At 49.5% G+C, this 23906-nt stretch overlaps 1 protein-coding gene across 4 annotated transcripts in view; it reads right to left on the reverse strand.

Moving 5' to 3' along the window:
* The window catches only part of LOC116955670 (glycine receptor subunit alpha-2-like), a 224304-nt gene that overhangs the window by 178491 nt on the left and 21907 nt on the right, over positions 1-23906 (reverse strand). For 2 of the 4 annotated variants that reach the window (XM_032976900.2, XM_076053483.1), the window contains exon 1: positions 6655-7329. The exons of 1 other annotated variant lie outside the window; for it this stretch is intronic. In XM_032976900.2, coding sequence (XP_032832791.2) covers positions 6655-6728 — 74 coding nt within the window. In that variant the 5' untranslated portion in view covers positions 6729-7329. Of the gene's footprint in view, positions 1-6654; positions 7333-23906 lie in introns of those variants that run through there. One more of the 4 variants, XM_076053484.1, reaches the window with a different exon arrangement.

Raw genomic sequence — 23906 nt, forward strand, 5'->3', positions numbered from 1 at the left:
CACGGTTCACGCGCACGGTTCACGCGCACGGTTCACACGCACGGTTCACACGCACGATTCACACGCACGATTCACACGCACGATTCACGCGCACGATTCACACGCACGGTTCACACGGACGGTTCACGCGCACGGTTCACACGTGTGGTTCATGCGGACGGTTCACACAGATAGTTCACACGGACGATTCACACGGAAGGTTCACACGCACGATTCACACGCGCGTTTCACACGCGCACGGTTCACACGTGGACCGTTCAAGCGGACCGTTCACGCGGACGAGCGATAATGCTCTGACGGTCTCCTGCTATCTCGCTCAAGCGCAGTTGCGTTAGCGCAGGAGAACCAAGAATGAATACGAGGCGATAGGCGGAATTTGTGGCCAACACGATTTGATGAATCTTGGGAATTATAATTATTCTAACGATTCTAATTATAAAATGTGACATATGGATTTATCAATTCGCCTTCTCAGCCTCATCGATTTTGGACGCAGCTCATTGTAAAATAGGTGGCACGTACTTGGAACATTCTGTGATTTGCGTGTCCCCCGCTAACTCGCTCCCTGGATAGGAGGACGCACGCGCACGGTACGCATGTCTGGCCGAGTGACAGTGATCCACACGGGTGTACACATATGCCTACTGCGAGCCGAGCCTCTGTTAAGCCTCGTGGATTCCACACCGACTTGCCACCAACCATCCAACATCGCAACATCGTATATCGTTGAGCTGGGCAGGCCGGAGTTAATTTTGTCGTGATGCATTGTCGTACACGGCCGTGCAGGATAGCAATTCATTTTATTTTTGTTTGTTGTTGTGGTTGTTGTTGCGACGGTGGAAGAAACGCGGCCGCGGAAGACAAGGCCTCCGTCGGAAACTGTGGACGTCACGATTGTCCTGTGACGTGGCAACGTCCCCGTCGATGCGAGCGCCAGGTCAAGAGAATAAGGGCCCCCTCGGAACGCTACGGCCCTCTGGATGAATCTCGCGTCGACTCGGCGCCGTAAGGGGCCGTCCATAAATGACGTCACGCGATTTTGGACGATTTTTGACCCCCCCCCCCACACTTTTCCCTCAAATATGACGTCACAAAGCTCTGCCCACCCACCCCATCCCCAAAAAATATATATATATAAAACATGCTTCAAATCGCTTTAAACTATTGTCATTGTAAAAATTTTGATTTAAAGCTTTCGTGACTGCAGTAATTCATATTCTTAGCTCTTTCGGTAAAGTCACGTTGAAGGGAAACAATAAAATAATAAAATATATATAAAACAATAAAAATTCTCACGACGTTTCGACCATAACACAAACGGTCGTCATCAGGTGTGTCGGTTTGCATTAATTTATTGAAGATGACCGTTTGTGTTATGGTCGAAACGTCGTGAGAATTTGTATTATTTTATTGTTTCCCTTCAACGTGACTTTACCGAAAGAGCTAAGAATATTGTCATTGTAGTAGTGCGTATTTAACGTGCCGCTGCACTCTGATGCTGTAAGAGAAAACATTTATTAAAAAGTCTATCTAACTAACTAGAACGTGTTGCAAGTATTCATCTTCTTTGGTTCTTTCGGTAAAGTCACATAGAATGAGAATAAAATAATAAAATAAAACAATAAAATTCTCACAACGTTTCGGCCACAACACGAGTGGCCTTCTTCAGGTGAAAGGAACAAACCTGTCGGGACGACAGAGCTGTCTACAATTATTCCTCAAACCCCCCCCCATCCCCCTCTACGTCACACATCGTCACAAATGTCTGACCCCCCCCCTCCTCCTCCTCTCCCCCCCCCCCAGGTGCGTGACGTCATTTATGGACGGCCCCTTAGACGTCTCGGCGCGAATGCTCCCCGAGTTTTCACTGCCTGCGATGTTGCCAAACTGCAAATGGCCGTTCGATTGTTGCTGCATTCGCTTTTGCTCCGGGTCCCGTTGTCTGTTGCCCTGAAGCAGAATAAAACAACAACAACAACAACAACAACAAATCTCGACTTGCAAGCTTTTCGCGACTGCACGCTTTCATATTCTTTGGGTCTTTCGGTAAAGTCACGGAGATGGGTTCAAAGAAAAAAAATAACAAACAAACAAAAACTACGACGTTTCGATCGCAACATAAGCTCACGTAATAATAGGTTGTTTTTTAATAATTATTTCTGTTTTATTATTTTATTGTTTCCCTTCAACGTGACTTTAGCGAAAGAGCTAAGAATATGAATAGGGGTTTTTCCCCTTTTTTTTCTGCCAACAAAACTGAAACCTTTCTTTACGAGGATTCATGTTTACTGCATTAACTACAATGCCTGCAGTCAAAATGCAAACAAAAAACATACTATGATAATATATATGTCCCATTGTCCTTGAAACTGATTGGTCCACACCAAGGGACGGCTTTCTTTTGAGCCTCGACCCAATTGGTGCTCGACCAGATGACGCCAAAAGGCACCAATTGGGTCGAGGCTCAAAAGAAAGCCGTCCCTTGGTGTGGACCAATCAGTTTCAAGGACAATGCATCATCATAGTATGTTTTTGTTTGCATTTTGACTGCAGGTATTGTGGTTAATGCAGTAACATGAATCCTTGTAAAAAGGTTTCAGTTTTGTTGCCAGAAAAAAAGGAAAAAACCCCTATTATTACATTTTGGTACTGGCAAAAGAGGTCAAATGATGACATAAGCTAATGTCTTCAGGAAGACGACCAAGTCGTAGTTTTTTTTTTAAGTTTTTTGTTATTTCCTATGAACCTACCTACGTGACTTTACCGAGAGACCCAAGAATATAAAAACAACAGCACATTCTACGGACTGCTTGAGTTCGGCAGAAATCGCTTATTGCTGACATTGAGACGCAACGGGACAGGGGCACGATCGTTTCATTAACGCCGGAAGAGTCTTGACGAGCTATTACATCTCCATAATAGAGGATGTTTTGGGTTAGATCGCGTTAATATATAAATGTGTCGTCCAACCCGCCACTACCCGACACAGCCAACTAGTTAGGGTTGTCACGTAAACAGAACGTGGCCAATTCGTCACTAGTACAGCACTAGTGTATAGTGTAGTGTATAGTAGTGTTTAGTGTAGTGTATAGTAGTATATAGTGTAGTGTATAGTAGTGTATAGTATAGTGTATAGTAGTGTATAGTAGTGTTTAGTGTAGTGTATAGTAGTGTATAGTGTAGTGTATAGTAGTGTATAGTGTAATGTATAGTAGTGTAAAGTGTAGTGTCGTGTATAGTGTAGTGTATAATAGTCTATTGTGTAGTGTATAGTGGAGTGTATAGTATAGTGTATAGTGTAGTGTATAGTGTAGTGTATAGTAGTGTATAGTGTAGTGTATAGTGTAGTGTATAGTAGTGTATAGTGTATTGTATAGTAGTGTATAGTGTAGTAGTGTATAGTGTAGTATACTAGTACAGCACAGCGGTATGTTGGAGAGCTAAGCCACAACATTTACAATCTGTCTCTGCAACAGTACTCAGTACTCGCCGAGATTCATAGGCTCACACAAAGACTGATAGACTCTCACCGAGATTCATAGGGTTACACATTCATGGGCTCAAACAGAAACCCATAGACTCTCACCGAGATTCATAGGCTTACACATTCATGGACTCACACAGAGACCCATAGACTCTCACCGAGATTCATAGACTTACACATTCATGGACTCACCCAGAGACCCATAGACTCTCATAGAGATTCATAGACTTACACATTAATGGACTCACAGAGACCCATAGACTCTCACCGATATTCATATGCTTACACATTCATGGACTCACACAGAGACCCATAGACTCTCGCCGATATCCGTAGGCTTACACATTCATGGACTCACACAGAGACCCATACGGCTCTCACCGAGATTCATAGACTCACCCAGAGACCGATAGACGTTACGCAGATGCATAGAGACTAACGCAGACATTTGATTTCAGCTGGAAGGACCCGATGAGCTATTGATGTCTCTTATTCAGAGGTGTCTGGTCCCAGGCTGGGAGTCCGGCATTGGTGAAAAATGTACAGAGGGAGTTTTAAAGTTAGACAGATGCAGTACAAAAAAAAACCACAATCGTCCGTAAACTAAAATAAGAACACAAAATCATACGGAAACAAATGTAACGGCATCAGTTAAAGATGCTGAATGGAGCCCGGCGAGGAATCGCCCCCCCCCCCAGTGGGGGGGGGGGGGGGTGGCACGTGCCCCCCCCCCCAATGATCCGATCGAAATCTCTCATTTCGATCGGATCATTGGGGTTTATTAGTAATCAATCGGCATTTTGCGACCGCCACTGTGTAGCATATTATTATTACGTGCCAGGGACTTTATGAGATGATAGGACATTAGTCTGAGTCCAAAATTGGCAATAAGTAACGGCAAAGCGGTTATAAGTGACTCACAGAATTGTGCGCAGTTGCGTCTACAGAGTCCACGACTTCCCTGAAGGCATCAACACCTTCAGCGAGCGCGATGGCGATCACACAACGCGGTTCGAATTCGACCCTCGATCGATGGCTGCTCCATCGCCGCACACGCGTCGGATAAAAAGCAAGGGACAAGTCCTTACTTATTACTAACAACTCCTTACTTACTAACAACTCCTTACTCACTAACAACTCCTTACTTACCAACAACTCCTTACTCACTAACACCTCCTTACTCACTAGCAACTCCTTACTTACTAACAAGTACTTACTCACTAGCAACTCCTTACTAACAAACAACTCCTTACTCACTAGCAACTCCTTACTAACAACTCCTTACTAACAACTCCTTACTAACAACTCCTTACTTACTAACAACTCATTACTTACTAACAACTCCTTACTAACAACTCCTTACTTACTAACAACTCCTTACTTACTAACAACTCCTTACTTACTAACAACTCCTTACTAACAACTCCTTACTTACTAACAACTCCTCTATCATTTTCCATTGCTGGAGGGGTTTCCCCCCTCTACCTGAATATCTTGGCTCTGCCATTGCCCCCCCCTCCGCCCCCCCAAGGCGAGGAGCTCACGTATGGCTCCCAGTCCCAAATGGCTCCACGTGGGGTCTCGACAGGCTGCGACTCTCTCATTAAATCGTGGGATGGGGGGTGGGTGGGTGCTTCTCCTGCACAACCGAACAATGTGTTTGGTCGGGAGAAGCAAACTACACGGACCATCTCCTGAAATGCCCTGCAGCACCCGTGATGCACTGCTCTCTCAGGATGTTGGCAATGCCAACGCCACAAGCGGTGGGCCTGTGCAGCAAAATCGAGGAAAAGACCCGACAGAGGTTGTGGGATTGGACAGAGGACGAAGAGTTAAAACGTTTTTGACGAAGGCCGTACAAGCTCGGAGCGTTATTCCGCGTTCGGCAAATCTGTAACCCACCACCCACCACCACCACCACGCGTCACTTTGGCACTCTGGCACGGTCAATCCCTAAGTGCCGTGTCATTGCATAGATCCATTTGCGATACACAAATCGCGAACTCGGAATCCCGCCCGCGGTGTGCGGCAAATGCGGTCGGTCGCGACCCGATGAACGAGAGAGAACAGCTGAGCCGTGGGAAGGCGCGCAACGTGGACTCGGTGCTCGATGCACGAACGCACAGAAGGGGAAGTTTTTTTTTTGGGGGGGGGCGGAGGAAGGGGGGGGGGGCATCGTCACGAACACACAGAAGGAGTGGGGGGGGGGGGGGGGTGACGCGCGCATCACTCCCGATGCAATTATCTGGTTCAACCACATCGATGACAACAACAACAACAACTAAAGACAACAACAACAACGATGCTCTACGCATCGGTGGTTCTTTAAACCTTTCCTGCAGCCTTGCCAAACCCCTTTGGTTCTCGATCGCCGCAACAGCAAGACGTGTCCGATGTTCATTAAATAAAGACATCGGTTTGATGGAAACAAAGCAGTAGACTTGTTTGCCCCGTGCGCAATTTGTGCTTCGATGCTTAACCTTCAAAACAAAAATCTGGCCGCGTCTCGCAACCCCACCCCCCCCCCAAGGGCATCTCGCACCCCCAGGTTCAGAGCCACCGATGTACATCGACATCAGCCGTGCGATGGAGCGAGACGCGCGTTCGGTATGCAACAGAGAGGTCCCACAGAGTCACACCGAGACCCCCGACGACTCGTGACGGCGTTCTGTATTAGATTCGGACACAGAAGTCACAGGACCCACGTGGAGACCCAGGAGGCTTTGCCGCGAATATCTATGCAGGCCATTCAGATGGAGAACAGCCGTAAGAGACCCACCGCATCACGATCTGTGCAGAAGACCCCGGACGCAATCATCTGGCTCGGCAAAATCGCCTACGATGTAAAACAAAACAACGCAACACTCACAGCCGCCGCTCGCTCTCAATACGCCAGCGTCGCCGCGGGACTTCTTTCGCACCGTACGCGGCCACGTCGGGGAGGTGCGCGGAGACTCACGAGGAGGATCTTCAGAGCAGCGCGCGACGCGCAAATCTGGGGCACGGGGTGAGCCCCGTCAAGCAAAACGCAGCAGCAGCAGCTGCAGCAGCTACTGCTGATGCTACTGCTGCTGCTACAGCTGCTGCTGCTGGTGCTACTGCTACTACTGCTGCTGCTACTGCTACTACTGCTGTTCCTGCGACTGGCACACGAGGGCCCCGCCACTCACCGCTGGCAAGCACCGAGCTGTCCCTGCAGGGCGAGCAGCGATAGCGGCAGCAGCAGCAGCGAGAGGCGCCGCATGGCTCCACGGGTAGCGGCGCGGTGGCTACAGCGACCGAGGCGATCGCCTCCTCCTCCTCCCTCCTCGTCCTCCTCCCTCCTCGTCCTCCTCCTCCACGCCGCTCGGGCACACGCGGGGCGCTCACGCCAGAGACGCGGGGTGGGAGGCTGCTGCTGCGGCTGGACGCGGCGCGACTCTGCGGTGTTGGCGCTGGAGCGCTGCGAGTAGCGACGCCGATGCTGCCGAGGGCCGCTCCTCGGCGTGAGCGCCGCCGCCGCTGCTGCTGCTGATGATGATGCAGCAGCTGCTGCTGCTGATTCTACTACTGCTGCTGCTGATGATGATGATGCAGCTGATTCTACTGCTGCTGCTGCAAGGCGGGAGGAGCGGGAGGAAGGTCGCCGCCGCCGCCGCCTCCTCCTCGCGATGGAGCTGGCGCCTCGCCGCCGGGTGTGGGAAGAGCAAGGTGGAGCGAAGAAGAATGTGGTGGTGGTGGTGGTGTTGGACTGAAGGGGTGGTAGTTGGAGTGTGAAGCGGAGGAGGAATGAAGCGGAGGAGAGAGGCAGAGGCAGTGGGAGGAGCCAGCGACACCACGGAGCTGCAGTTGCGGCGCGCACGCAGAGATTTACGACAGAGGAGGCAGCAGCAGCAGCAGCGAGTGGACACGGCTCGCATCCCTAATGCGCAGGCCACTGCGAGTCCGTCAGAGAGAGAGTGTGTGTGTGTGTAGTGAGCCACTAGGGAGACAAAGGCGTCCGGGCGTGGAGCTGTCCAACAACCACCTACCCCCTTCGTGTGCTATGCTGGCCTTCATAGGTGCTCGCGAACAGCACTTGCTCCTACAGTCTGTGCAGGCTATACGGGGGATCTTTGTATTTTTTGTTTGTCCTGGCTCGTGGTTTTTTTTTTAAATAAATAGATCGATGTCCAGATTCCCCCAAATTAACTTTGCTCTTGAACGCGCATCCGCTCTTGAAAGAGTCAGGGTGTTTTTTTTTTTGTTGTCAAATATTTACGGGTCCTGTAGACTACAACACGTACATTCTATGGCCACGAATACTGCTGTGTTGTGTGTGGGTCATAGTCGAGACGCCAGATGGATGGATGGAGTTACTGCTCACTGTGGTGGCCGGATAATGCACCCCCCCCCCCCCCACCTCGTTGCACTCACTACGAACCCGACCTCCACACGTGAGTTCGATCCCAGGGCCACGGTCTAAGCCACAAGCCCACGGAGTGTTCTAGAAATTTCCAAAGGAGGCGTTGGGGAGGGGGGCGGGGGTGGATTGCGGTGTGGCGATTCCGAAATTGCAACGCTTTAGAAAAAAAATATATATACTGTATGGCCCTAAATCAAATATGATCCTAAACTAAATAAATATGGTAATAAATAAGAAAAATATGGCACCTAAATAAAATATGCCAGAAATAAAATAGAAAAAAAAACGTATTACTTTGTATGAACACAAAATAAAATAGGTTTTTTACCTTTTTTCTGGCAATAAAACACGTGGTGTTAAGATGCTAAAACACCAAACTGAAACCTTTTGCAAGAAATCGTGTCCGCATTCGCCACAGATACTTGTGGTGAAAATATCCGCTCCAATATTCTGGGTCTCAAGCCCCAACTCCCACCCACCCAAATATCCCCCGGACCCGCCACTGCGTCTAACACGAGCGGCGAGTGATAACCAAATCATTATCAACATCATCATCATCAATCCATTGCGGGATAAGAGGCCTCCTGTCCCCACAATCTACCACGCAGATCGCTCTGCTCCCCTCCAAGCCGCAAGAGGGCCGAGCTGCATGACTGCGTAGGGGAAGTTTAACACGTCAGAGGCTTTCGCGACCGATATCATCCATAACAGAGGGCTTTTTTGGGGGGGGTTAGATCGCGTAAGTATATAGATGTGCCGTAAAAACCCGAAACGTCGTACTCAGATTGTAAATCTCGTGGCCTGGCTCTCCAACACACCGGTGTTGCTGTACTAGTACACTACACTATACACTACAATATACACTGCTACACACTACACTATACACTACACTATACACTACTATATACACTACTATACACTACACTATACACGGCTATACACTATACACTACACGATACACTACACTATACACTACACACTACTATATACACTACTATACACTACACTATACATGGTTATACACTATACACTGCACGATACACTAGTGCTGTACTAGTGACGAATTGGCCGCGTTCTGTTTACGTGACAACCCTTACTAATTGGCTGTGTCGGGTGGTGGCGGGTTTTACCGACACATTTATATATTTACGCGATATAACCCCAAACAAAAAGCCTCTGTTATGGATGCGTAGTAGTAGTAGGGAATTCTCGCGGGGCAGGCATCTTCATTCGCCGACGCACAACTGCCCAGCACAGTGAAACAGAGTACGGAAGGTGGCGATATGTGAGCTACTTCCTCTGGTATGCAGGAGGTCGTGGGTTCGATCCCGAGCCTGACGCCTGCTGCTGTATATTTGGAGTTTGAGTCTCTCTCTCTCATCATCATCACGGTGGCTAGGAGATGTTAACTACCTCGCCAGGTGTACAGGAGGTCGTGGGTTCGATCCCGAGCCTGACGCCTGCTGCTGTATATTTGGAGTTTGAGTCTCTCTCTCTCATCATCATCACGGTGGCTTGGAGATGTTAACTACCTCGCCAGGTGTACGGGAGGACGTGGGTTCGATCCCGAGCCTGACGCCTGCTGCTGTATATTTGGAGTTTGCGGTGTCTCTCTCTCTCTCTCATCATCATCACGGTGGCTATGAGATGTTAACTACCTCGCCTGGTGTACAGGAGGTCGTGGGTTTGATCCCGACCATGACGCCTGCTGTATATTTGGAGTTTGCGGTGTCTCTCTCTCTCTCTCATCATTATCACGGTCGCTAGGAAATGTTAACTACCTCGCCTGGTGTACAGGAGGTCGTGGGTTCGATCCCGACCCTGACGCCTGCTGTATATTTGGAGTTTGCGGTGTCTCTCTCTCTCTCTCATCATTATCACGGTGGCTAGGAAATGTTAACTACCTCGCCTGGTGTACAGGAGGTCGTGGGTTCGATCCCGACCCTGACGCCTGCTGTCTATTTGGAGTCTGCGTATCTCGTGAATTTTTCTCCAGGTCCTCCGGTTTTTCCCCTCCATATTTAGAATCAACATGACGGGCGTTTAGAGTATTTGACTGCTGTGAATGTCCACGAGATAAGCCACTTTGTTGAGCTATCATTTGTGGCCAGGTCGCTCCTGAAAAAAAGCTACTTAGCTCAGTAGGCCGTACCTTGTAAAATAAAATACAAAATAGTTTAAATTTTGATTTAAAGCTTTCGCGACTGCAGTAATTCATATTCTTAGCTCTTTCGGTAAAGTCACGTTGAAGGGAAACAATAAAATAATAAAATATATATAAAACAATAAAAATTCTCACGACGTTTCGGCCATAACGCAAACGGTCATCATGAGGTGTGAAAAACGGTCATCACCTGATGATGACCGTTTGCGTTATGGTCGAAACGTCGTGATAATTTGTATTGTTTTATATATTTTTTATTATTTTATTGTTTCCCTTCAACGTGACCTTACCGAAAGAGCTAAGAATACAAAATAGTTTAGTTTTAGATCTTTACCGGAAAGGTAGCACAGAGTGATACTCCGGATGTTAAATTGTGTTTATTTTCTTTTAACCTATCTACGTGACTTTACCGAAAGACCCAAAGAATATGATTTCCTGCAGTCACGAAAACTTGAAGTCACGTTAAATTGCATTTCGCTTTGTCACATTGAACTTGAATGCAAGACTTGTGATTAAGTTAACAGCTTCAGCCATTTTGATTTAAAGCTTTCGTGACTGCAGTAATTCATATTCTTAGTTTTTTCGGTAAAGTCACGTTGAAGAGAAACAACAAAATAATAAAATATATATAAAACAATAAAAAATTCTCACGACGTTTCGACCATAACTCAAACGGTCGTCTTCAGGTGTGTTGGTTCGCTTAAATTTATTTTTAAACGGCACATTTATTTATTTATTAAAAAAAACGTTAGCGCCACGTGCAACGATTTGGCAGTTTACCCAGGACTAGTTCATCTATATTCTGAAAAGAGGAGGGGGGAGACGAAATTTTTTTATAATGTATGCTGTCTGAAAGCCACTGTAAGCGTGAACAATCAATTAAGACCATTTAAACCCAGGCGGACGGTGGTGTCTATGCTCAGCTGTAACCCAGCGCTGTGGAGGCAGCAGCAAGGGTTAGTGGATCACCGGACAGATGTCGCGAAACTCCCGTGGTCGTATAGGAGGAGCCGTACCCTGGCTCGCCAAAAAGGCAGTACAATACTATACAACAATATGGACTCCACCTGTTCCGTCTGTACGTTGAACTTATTTCGCACCGTTCGCATGCATGGGAATCGAGCGTTTCCCCCTCGCCACGCGTGGGTTTCTCCGAGTGCTTTGGTTTCTTCCCACATGCAAAGCACTCATTCGTCGGCCGATAACACATTGTATGTATATGTACGTTGAACTTATCGCGCACCGTACGTGGCCAACGGCGCCAATCGGAGAAAGGTCCGCAAACTAAACACAAATGAGCAGTTTATACGGGACCACGATTCGTCAATCTAGCTGATGATGATTTAAAAGTACACAGCTCCAGTGGCTTCCTAATATCGGAAGGGCGGGACGTTCCAGACGGCCGCACAACCGCATCTGAAAGCGCGCGATACGGCGACCACCGCACTTGTTCGATGGCCGAGCCAAACGCCGCGAGTGCCGCGAGGATGACAACATATAGAGAGGACCCCAGAACTTGGGCAATCGCTCGTCGCGCCGGACCTCCACGTGGCTTGCTGCTCACCGCCTTCGTCTGTTGTTTCCTCCACCTGGCGCCTCTCAGTCGTCTCCCGCTCTCTGTCTCGACGAGAGCGAATGGTGGCGGGCTATAAGTTGCCACCGTTATTGTTGATTATTAGTAATAAGGCGACTGCGTGAACGTCACGTAAAGTTCGCGGTTCGCGTCGTTGGGTGCCACGGTGGCTAGGAGATGTTAACTACGTCGCCTGGTATACAGGAGGTTGTGGGTTCGATCCCAAACCTGACTCCTGTATATTTGGAGTTTGTGTGTCTCTCTCTCTCATCATCATCACGGTGGCTAGGAGATGTTAACTACCTCGCCTGGTGTGCAGGAGGTTGTGAGTTCGATCCCAACCCTGACTCATGTATATTTGGAGTTTGTGTGTCTCTCTCCCCGTGGTTACGTGGATTTTTCTCCGGATCCTCCGGTTTTTTTTTCATCTACATTTAGAATCACGCGTTTAAGAGTTGCTGCTATAAATGTCCACGTGATGATAATAAACCACTTCGTTGAGCGATCATTTGTGATTAGCCAAGTCGCTTCTGAAAAAGAGCTATACGGTAGCTCAATGGGGCCTTACCTGGTAAAATAAAAAAAATGGTTTTAGTTTCAAAGTTGAACACTGCTGGGGCGTACATTGTACCGTGTGCGTATATATATACTCCACGACTGCATTGATGTACACACACGGTCAGCACCGACGTGTTAATTGCTACGAATGCCAGATATTACCACCTTGCTCCTGTTCTCAATGCCTGGGCAGTGCGAGTTACTCCACGTACCGTTAATTCCAGGGGCGGAGCCAGGATTTTCAGCCCGGGGTGACATTCAACAAATGTTAATTTCTAGAATGATTTAGAGAGAGTCAGGCTGTTGAGCTAGACAACCATCGGTTGGCGGACACGCTCTGACAATGCAGTTGCACGGAGTCCACCAGACCGAGTGTCGTACACTTACACGCAGAATGTCACCCCTGTCACCCCCCCCCCCCCCCTGGCTCCGCCCCTGGTTACCTCTACAGCGGGAACGTAGTTACATGTGTAATGAGATAGTGACATCTACTGCTTGGAAAAGGGTTGCACGGGTACAGGCACCACTATAAACATTATCCAATCCCCAAAGGGAGAGGTATCTGGACCATAGGTGAAGGATGGGGCCAGCCGAGAAACTCCGAGAACCGGCGAGAAAGTTCCACGAGAGGGCGTGGCTGGAGGCGGAGCCTAGCCGCGCCTGTGGCGATACAAGCGGAGGCGGAGCCTAGCCACGCCTGTGGCAATACAAGCGGAGGCGGAGCCTAGCCACGCCTGTGGCAATACAAGCGGAGGCGGAGCCTAGCCACGCCTGTGGCAGTACAAGCGGAGGCGGAGCCTAGCCGCGCCTGTGGCAATACAGGCGGAGGCGGAGCCTAGCCACGCCTGTGGCAATACAAGCGGAGGCAGAGCCTAGCCACGCCTGTGGCAATACAGGCGGAGGCGGAGCCTAGCCACGCCTGTGGCAATACAAGCGGAGGCGGAGCCTAGCCACGCCTGTGGCAATACAAGCGGAGGCGGAGCCTAGCCACGCCTGTGGCAGTACAAGCGGAGGCGGAGCCTAGCCGCGCCTGTGGCAATACAAGCGGAGGCAGAGCCTAGCCACGCCTGTGGCAATACAGGCGGAGGCGGAGCCTAGCCACGCCTGTGGCAATACAAGCGGAGGCGGAGCCTAGCCACGCCTATGGCAATACAAGCGGAGGCGGAGCCTAGCTGCGCCTGTGGCAATACAAGCGGAGGCGGAGCCTAGCCACGCCTATGGCAATACAAGCGGAGGCGGAGCCTAGCTGCGCCTGGGGCAAAACAAGCGGAGGAGGACTCGGGGGGGGGGGGTCGGTGGGGGAGTCTTGGGTCTGGACTGCGTCGCTGCTCGCCGTCATCTCTCTCCGTCGTGCGGCCTCGTGGCGGATCTCCTGCGGAGTTTCACCGCCCTCCCCGGCACGCCGCCAGCCAGCGGCGCGACTGGGAGCGGACGGGCGGAACCTGCCGTGTGATCAACCGTGTGTGTAGTCTGTCGAACGTAATAGCTACAGTGGGGGGAAAAAGTATTTGATACCCTGCTGATTTTGTACGTTTGCCCACTGACAAAGAAATGATCAGTCTATAATTTTAATGGTAGGTTTGTTTAAACAGTGAGAGACAGAATAACAACAACAAAATCCAGAAAAAACGCAGGGCAAAAATGTTATAAATTGATTTGCATTTTAATGAGGGAAATAAGTATTTGACCCCTCTGCAAAACATGACTTAGTACTTGGTGGCAAAACCCTTGTTGGCAATCACAGAGGTCAGAGGTTTCTTGTAGTTGGCCACCAGGTTTGCACACATCTCAGGAGGGATTTTGTCCCACTCCTCTTTGCAGATCTTCTCCAAGTCATTAAGGTTTCGAGGCTGACGTTTGGCAACTCGAACCTTCAGCTCCCTCCACAGATTTTCTATGGGATTAAGGTCTGGAGACTGGCTAGGCCACTCCAGGACCTTAATGTGCTTCTTCTTGAGCCACTCCTTTGTTGCCTTGGCCGTGTTTTTTGGGTCATTTTCATGCTGGAATACCCATTCATGACCTATTTCCAATGCCCTGGCTGAGGGAAGGAGGTTCTCACCCAAGATTTGACGGTACATTGCCCCATCCATCGTCTCTTTGATGCGGTGAAGTTGTCCTGTCCCCTTAGCAGAAAAACACCCCCAAAGCATAATGTTTCCACCTCCATGTTTGACGGTGGGGATGGTGTTCTTGGGGTCATAAGCAGCATTCCTCCTCCTCCAAACACAGCGAGTTGAGTTGATGCCAAAGAGCTCCATTTTGGTCTCATCTGACCACAACACTTTCACCCAGTTGTCCTCTGAATTATTCAGATGTTCATTGGCAAACTTCAGACGGGCATATATACGTTCTTTCTTGAGCAGGGGGACCTTGCGGGCACTGCAGGATTTCAGTCCTTCACGGCGTAGTATGTTACCAATTGTTTTCTTGGTGACTATGGTCCCAGCTGCCTTGAGATCATTGATAAGATCCTCCCTTGTAGTTCTGGGCTGATTCTTCACTGTTCTCATGATCATTGCAACTCCACGAGGTGACATCTTGCATGGAGCCCAAGGCCGAGGGAGATTGACAGTTCTTTTGTGTTTCTTCCATTTGTGAATAATCGCACCAACTGTTGTCACCTTCTCACCAAGCTGCTTGGCAATGGTTTTGTAGCCCATTCCAGCCTTGTGTAGGTCTACAATCTTGTCTCTGACATCCTTGGAGAGCTCTTTGGTCTTGGCCATGGTGGAGAGTTTTGAATCTGATTGATTGATTGCTTCTGTGGACAGGTGTCTTTTATACAGGTAACAAGCTGAGATTAGGAGCACTCCCTTTATAGAGTGTGCTCCTAATCTCAGCTCGTTACCTGTATAAAAGACACCTGGGAGCCAGAAATCTTTCTGATTGAGAGGGGGTCAAATACGTATTTCCCTCATTAAAATGCAAATCAATTTATAACATTTTTGACATGCGTTTTTCTGGATTTTGTTGTTGTTATTCTGTCTCTCACTGTTCAAATAAATCTACCATTAAAATTATAGACTAATAATTTCTTTGTCAGTGGGCAAACGTATAAAATCAGCAGGGGATCAAATACTTTTTTTCCCTCACTGTAAGTGTGTACTTAGAGAGGAAGCCGATACCATTGGCCTGTGCTGTGCCCGTGCGTGGAATAAAGAGTGCCCTCTACACGGCGTGTCGCGGAAGTCGCTCATTACACATGCATTGCAGACTTGAGTGAGGTCGGAATACATTGAACCTTCCGTAAGAGGTTATTTTGTTGGGTTACATCGCGTGAATGCAAATGTGTCGTGAAACCCGCCACCAGCCGACACGGCCAATTAGTAAGGTTTGACTCGTAAAAAAAAAAACAAGCCTGCCCGTTAATAGTAAAAGTTGTGGAAGTTACTCTCCAACACACCGTTGTGCTGAACTAGTAACGAATTGGCATGCTTCGTTTACGTGACAATCCCTTACCAACCGGCCGTTTCGGGTGGCCGCGGGTTTAACGACACATTTTATATGTACGCGATCTAACACTCCCCCCCCCCACAAAAAAACCCCTCTATTGTGGATAACATTGGTCGCCGAAAGCCTCCTTGCTTGCGTGTTCAACTGGCATTGAACCTCGTCCATAGCCCTCGCGGTGCTTAAGGCACTAGGGCATCATTGGGAACATTGAACTCGGTCGGTCTTCGCTTGTGACTCAACCCGGCGACTTTCCCAACGATCCTGGACCCCCGAACTAAACGAATTCGGCAGGCGGACTTAACACCACGAGGTCGCCGTTCGTTTTTGCGACGAAAACAAACGGACAAACGGAAAACAACAACAATAAACTCCTTTTTAAAAAAAAATAAACAACGGTTTTATTAACAACTTCGTTTAACTCACGGTCTTTGAGAAGTGCGTCAATGACGCCTGAGACACGCGGCGCCTGCTTTTTGTGCGAGCCGATTTCACAGTTTAGGTACCGCGGCGTTTTTGACCTTACACAAAAAATATATCATTCATAAGCCGTCCATACAAAAAAATTGTAATCGCTTGAAAGGAGGCAATTGATTGATTAATTGCTGCCGCTTTTTCATACGGGCATGCATCGTCACCGGATCTGAGCACGTGTGCAAAAATTGTGGAACCGATTGGACAACGGGAAGCGGACTAACTTTTGATTGCAAGATTTGACCACGACAAACACAAGTGAAGTTAAATTAAAAAAAACCGTTGAAAAAAAATCCGCCGACGCCTCCGTCAACCGCTTCACGGAGGGTACTTGCTACCACCAGCGCCTCGTCGGGATCGCTCGGCCCAGAGGGCTATCGCAGGCGGGTCGGCTATGCCTCTAGGCTCTGGGACCACATGCGGAATGGCTCTTTAAATTAACTGCTTCGTGAACCGTTTTTTTTTTATATATTAAGGGACCACCACCGCCTCGTATTCGCGTTGAAATATTCGGTCGGGCGGGGAGAGGGGACGGGGGAGAGCTGGAGTTTAACCGAATTCGAAAGTAATTTGCCTCTTATTTTTGGTTCTTTCGGTAAAGTCACGTTGAAGGAAAACAATAAAATAATAAAATATATATACAACAATAAAAAAATTCTCACGACGTTTCGACTGTTACAGCACTCCAGCGCTGTCCTCCAGACAGTCTCGTCCCCTCCACCTGATGAAGGCCGCTTGTGTTGTGGCCGAAACGTCGTGAGAACATTATTGTGTTATTTTATTTTATCAATTTATTATTTTATTCTCATTCTACGTGACTTTACCGAAAGAACCAAAGAAAAAATCGAAACGTCGTGAGAATTTTATTGTTTCATATATTTTTTTTATTATTATTTTACTGTTTCCCTTCAACGTGACTTTTAACCGAAAGCACCAAGAATATGAATCGCTGCAGTCACGAAAGCTTTACGTCAAAAATTGGCCTCTTCTCAAACTTTCCGGTTCCCGACCACGGCGGCAACTCCTCCCCGCTTGTGGCCAACAACGGCCTCGCGTGCCTTCGTCCGCTTGAAGGTCATCAACTACATTCACCGCTTTCCGCCGCAACTCTGTGCTTACGAAGAAGTGTGGGGGGGGGGAGGGGGGGGCCTTAGACCCCGAAAAGTCGCCTGTTAAGGCCACGCGCGTGGTGCTCGTGGTTTTTTTTCGTCGATTCGCCATGCTCCTCGTTCACCGCTGCCCAGCAGATGCGTTGCACGTCCAACCCCTTAATCACGTACGCGCGTGCGAACTTGCACGTCTATTCACTGCACGCGAATTCGTACAAAGATCGCCCGCGTAAGCCTTTAACAGGCTGTTTTTGGGGCAAGAGTTGTTAGCGAGTAGCAGCACCCTATGAAGGCCGGCACGGTACGGCACACGTGCGGGTAGGGGTTGAGGCCAGGCATCAGGGACCAGCCGCCTTTGTCTCACCCCGGGTAGCGACGTTTGCATATTGTTACCGGGTTATTCGTTTGAGGCCGAGCCGACCCAAGCGAAGCCCCGGGAACGAATTCAGATATTTGCCAACTGGTGTTGTTTGGCCACGATCGGGACTCGAACCCGGACCTCCGGGGTTCGTAGCGCAGCGGGCTGACCACCGCGACACCGCTGCCCACAGGGGTGAAGGTTTTAGCTAGCCTCCCCGCGACCTGGACATACCTCAACGCATTTTGTTCACCGCGGGGGTTAAAAATGATTTTCAATATATCACTCGCCACGTCGTCCCCGAGCACCACCCCCCCCACCCACCACCCCCCACCCACCCCCCCCACCCACCACCCCCCACCCACCCCACCCACCCCACCCACCCCACCCACCCCACCCCGCCGCTCGTGCACGGAGAGGTGGAGAGTGCCGGGGGTACCCCTCCCCCTCCCTCCCTCCCCCTCTCCCTCCCCCTCTCCCTCCCTCCCCCTTTCCCTTCGCCCCCTCCTCCCCCTCTCCCTCCCTCCCCCTTTCCCTCCCTCCCCCTCTCCCTCCCTCTCCCTCCCTCCCCCTTTCCCTTCGCCCCCTCCTCCCCCTCTCCCTCCCTCCCCCTATCCCTCCCTCCCTCCCCCTCTCCCTCCCTCTCCCTCCCTTTCCCTTCGCCCCCTCCCCCTCCTCCCCCTCTCCCTCCCTCTCTCCTCCCCCTCTCTTCCTCCCCTCCCTCCCTCCCCTCCCTCCCTCGATCCCCTCTCCCTTCCGTCTCTCCCCCCCCTCCCTCCCTCACTCCCCTCTCCCTCCTCTCTCCCTCCCCTCCATCTTCCCTCCCTCCCCCCTCGCTCAACGTGGAACTGCGACACCAACCAGCATCGCCCACGTACCGCGATGCAATGCGTGGCGGCGGAGTTGCGCATCGCTTACGGAAGCATTCTCCCTTGCAAGGCCCGTGGGCCACTGGCGGCCCCCGGTGGCCTTTAGCGCGGCCCCCGGGGGCCTTTAGCGCGGCCTCTGGGGGCCTTTAGTGCGGCCCCCAGGGGCCTTTAGTGCGGCCCCCGGAGGCCTTTAGCAGGGCCCCGGTGGTCTTTAGTGCGGCCCCTGCAGGCCTTTAGTGCGGCCCCTGGGGGCCTTTAGTGTGGCCACCGGTGGCCTTTAGTGCGGCCTCTGAGGGCCTTTAGCGCGGCCTCTGGGGGCCTTTAGTGTGGCCCCCGGGGGCCTTTAGTGTGGCCACCGGTGGCCTTTAGTGCGGCCTCTGAGGGCCTTTAGCGCGGCCTCTGGGGGCCTTTAGTGCGGCCCCTGGGGGCCTTTAGCGCGGCCCCTGGGGGCCTTTAGCGCGGCCTCTGGGGGCCTTTAGCGCGGCCCCCGGGGGCCTTTAACGCGGCCCCCGGGGGCCTTTAGCGCGGCCCCCGGGGGCCTTTAGTGCGGCCCCCGGGGGCCTTTAGCGCGGCCCCCGGGGGCCTTTAGCGTGGCCCCCTGACGTGCGGCCGACGATACGCGAACAGTGAAACCACCCCACCCACCCATCATCATCGTGCTGCTGTCCAAACCCCCCCTCCCCATCCCCCCCCTCCAAATGGTTTCAAATGGCGTGGCTGCCCTCGCACCGATGATGTCTCATCGGGGAAAGTGGCCCTCCCCTGAAAATGATTGGCTTGCGTCCTTTGTAATTTATACGACCACACCCCCTCTCTCTGGTCTTCGCACCTGATTGGATCACAGTTATGACGTCGCCTTTAACCCCGGAAGCGGGAAGACTTCTTCACAATTCTGACAAATCGCCTGATGAAGCTGGTTGTGATCGCCAGCGGAATGCCACGGTACTCGAATTATACCAAAAAAAAAGTTGCTGTGGGTTTACTCTCCAACGCACCGGTGTGTGCCGAAGTTGCAACTAATTGGCACGTTTTGTTTACATGACAGACCTTCCTAAATAATGACACATTTATATTTACGCAATCTAAGCCCAAGAAAATAAACTTCGTCACGCATCGCTTATTTTTGCTTTTCATCGGTGAAATATCAATCGTGGAAACGTCTTCAAATAAAAAAAAAACTCTAACGTTTAAGAGTTGTTTATTTCACACAAATATTGTTTATTTCACCATTGGGGTAAAAAATATGAAATTTCATTACATCTGAATCTAACGGGAAGCGTTAATCGTGCAGTGCATGAGGCGAAAACATAAGGCAAAACATACATGAAGCAAAATACATTAGGGAAAAAACAACTGAACACGTTTGTCAATAACATGGACCAATAACATCAGGCATGTTATTTATAAGCGGTCCAATTTCGATTTTCACGTAAAAATTGTGAATGCATGTTTTCTGTTTTTTTTGTCTTACTGTGTGAAGTGTGTACCCAGTAAACTGGCCAACGTTGACCCAACGTTGGCGAGTGGTTCGGCCCAACGTTGGCCCAACGTTGGCATTTAGTTTGGCCCAACTTTGGCCCAACGTTGACATGTGGTTTAGCCCAACGTTGGTCCAATGTTGGCCCAATGTTAGCATGTGGTTTGGCCCAACGTTGGCCCAACATTGGCCCAACGTTGACATGTGGTTTGACCCAACGTTGGCATGTGTTTTAGCCCAACGTTGGCCAAACGTTGGCATGTGGTTTGGACCAACGTTGGCCCAACGATGGCTCAATGTTGACATGTGGTTTGTCCATTTCGATGGCCCAACGTTGGGCATGCGGTTTGGCCCAACGATGGCCCAACGTCGGACCAACGTTGGCCCAATGGTGACTGGGTGGGTCTCGTGGCTATTCACGTACACCAAGCCCAAGGTGAGTGGGGGGGGGGGGGGGAGCCTAGCTGCCGCTTTTCGTCACTGCAGTGATGGGGACAGATGTCACAAACAACAACAAAAACCCGACATTCGTGCCGAAGCTCTATGAAAGTATTATGATGGGCCATCCATTGAGAAGGTACGCAAGAATCTGTCAAAGCTTGACCCCCCGCCCCCAGAATCCTATAGAACGTCCGATATTTAATCCACGCAGAATCGATCGAGGATCGATAATATTAACGTGTTTAAGCAAACGGACAGTCCACCGCCGGACGAACTCATTTGAAGGCCAATGTAGACAAATTATTATCGAGGCTTCACCCCCCCCACACCCCCCCCCCCCCCGTTTCCTATACGCACATTGTCAGTACGCAAGCGTATGCATTTGGGTTAACCCACCCCCACTCCCCCCTCCATGCGTACGCACTAAATGGATGGCCCCTTATTACGCTTGTTAACCGAGGAGAGCCTCACTAAGTCACTGAGACTCAGGAAGGGTCCTGGCAAGTTGTCGCAGCAGAGGGCGGGAGGGTGGAGGGAGGGCAAATTATTTACTGCTGTGCGTGCAATAAAAAAACCGAGTCATTTGCGGGTACATTTTTATTGTATTTTTTTTTTATTTGGACCACGAAGCGACTGACGCCAACGTGATCTCGAACGTCCACTGCGAATCAAGCGGACAGTGGTGCTTAGTCCACACGTGTGGGCTTTTTTGGTTGTTTTTTTTGTTAACCCACCTGCAGTAGACTTTCGCCACCAAATGTTATCCGATTCTGGGCAAATCGCCTAACGAAGCTGTTTATTGTCGTTGTTGTTGTTGTTGTTGTAATCACCCGGCGAAACATCACGGTACCCAAATTGTAAATGTTACAGTGGGTTTACTCTCCAACACACGACCGGTGTGTGCTGAACTAAGATACTACACTATACACTACACTATACACTACTATACACTACACTATACACTACTATACACTACACTATACACTACACACTACACTATAGACTACACTATACACTACACTATAATTGTAAATGTTGCAGTGGGTTTACTCTCCAACACACACCCGTTGTGTGCTGAACTAGTATACTACACTATACACTACACTATACACTACTATACACTACACTATACACTACACACTACACTATAGACTACACTATACACTACACTATAATTGTAAATGTTGCAGTGGGTTTACTCCCCAACACACACCCGTTGTGTGCTGAACTAGTATACTACACTATACACTACACTATACACTACTATACACTACACTATACACTACACACTACACTATACACTACACTATACACTACACTATAATTGTAAATGTTGCAGTGGGTTTACTCTCCAACACACGACTGGTGTGTGCTGAACTAAGATACTACACTATACACTACACTATACACTACTATACACTACACTATACACTACACACTACACTATAGACTACACTATACACTACACTATAATTGTAAATGTTGCAGTGGGTTTACTCTCCAACACACACCCGTTGTGTGCTGAACTAGTATACTACACTATACACTACACTATACACTACTATACACTACACTATACACTACACACTACACTATAGACTACACTATACACTACACTATAATTGTAAATGTTGCAGTGGGTTTACTCCCCAACACACACCCGTTGTGTGCTGAACTAGTATACTACACTATACACTACACTATACACTACTATACACTACACTATACACTACACACTACACTATACACTACACTATACACTACACTATAATTGTAAATGTTGCAGTGGGTTTACTCTCCAACACACGACTGGTGTGTGCTGAACTAGTATACTACACTATACACTACACTATACACTACATTATACACTACACTATACGCTACACTACAATTGTAAACGTTGCAGTCGGTTTACTCTCCCAACACACAACCGGTGTGTGCTGAACTCGTAACGAATATGGCACGTTTTTGCGGACGTGACAACCCTCACTAATTGGCTATGTCGGGTGGTGGCGGGTTTCACGACACATTTATATTTACGCGATCTAACCCCCCCCCCCCCCCCCACAAAACAAAAACTCCCCACTTCATTATGGACACCTGCAGTGATAACCAAGGAGGAGGCGGCCACTTGTTTCGAACCGCGTAACCATGTGACCCTGGGCCCATTTAAACGAGCGCTCGCCTCTCCGTCGCGAACACTTCCCGGGAGAGGCGGATTCCTACCAAAAAAAGGGAAACTTCACTTTCCACGAAATCCCACAGTCCTCATCCACCCCCCAATCCCTTTAGGCCAGCAGAGGAACTCGGGAACGTCGGGATCAGCCGCGCCGTGCGCCGACGTGACCCGGTGCGCGACCTCGTTTCCACCAAACTGCACAATCACACACACACACTAGTTCCTCTCTCACAGCCTCGCCTCTTCCTATTCCCCCCCTACCATCGGCCCCTCCGCTTCTTCCCGTCCCACCCCCCGCAGCTCATTCGCCACACGGGCACGCGCCCTCTTGTGACGGTCACTAATTCCTCAACGCTCGTAACGTGCGCGCGGTGTGTTGAACTTCTTTAGCGCCCCAACGTGGCCGACCCGCGCTGGATCGGAGGTGACATCCGAATCGATCTCGATGTGTGTGGGGTTTTTTTTTTGGTCGCTACCGCTTTCTTTAAAGGGTACGCCTCTCTCTCGAGTCTAAGGCGCTCGACAAATATAAGAAGAAGAAGAGGAGGAAGAAGAAGAAGAAGAATCAGAAGAAGAATCAGAAGAAGAAGAAGAGGAAGGGGAAGGGGAAGAAGAAGAAGAAGAGGAAGAAGAAGAAGAAGCTGATGATGATGATGATGATGCGATAACTGCCGTCGGCCGTGACTCGACATGGTCATTACGTGCAGCGAAACTTCCGACAGAGGTCACCACTTCGAGAAAGGGGGGAGCGGAAAACGTTTTGGCTTCGGAGGTCTGGAGGCAGTTGCTGCTCAAACTACCACAGTATAACAACAATAACAACACATTCGAAAATAACACCACCACACGATATTGAAAGGATACATGCATACACTGTAATAGGTGACGTTTCGGGCAATTGCCATTCTTCAAGGTGCAAGGCACAGTATGGCCCATGTTTTGCAACATTTAGCCCAAGGTATGAACTAAACCATAAACTAAACTGTATACTTTTTATTTCATCAGGTAAAAGATATGTAGCTCTTTTTCAGAAGCGACCTGGCTATCACAGATGATAGATCGACAAAGCGGCTCACCACGTGGTAAAGTTTATAAGCAGCCAAAGCGAGAGACACGCAAAGTCCAAATATACAGCAGCAGGCATCGTCAGGGTGGGGATCTCACCCACGACTTCCTGTATACCAGGCGAGGTAGTTAACATCTCATAGCCACCGTGATGATGAGAGAGAGAGAGAGACGCAAACTCTAAATATACAGTAGGCATCATCAGGGTTTGGATCGAACCCACGACCTCCTGTATACCAGGCGAGGTAGTTAACATCTCCTAGCCACCGTGATGATGAGACAGAGAGAGAGACGCAAACTCTAAATATACAGCAGGCA

Source organism: Petromyzon marinus, chromosome 61, assembly GCF_048934315.1.
Source record: "Petromyzon marinus isolate PM22_M1 ecotype Great Lakes invasive population chromosome 61, UKy_Petmar_22M1.pri1.0, whole genome shotgun sequence".
NCBI classification, from domain to species: domain Eukaryota; kingdom Metazoa; phylum Chordata; class Hyperoartia; order Petromyzontiformes; family Petromyzontidae; genus Petromyzon; species Petromyzon marinus.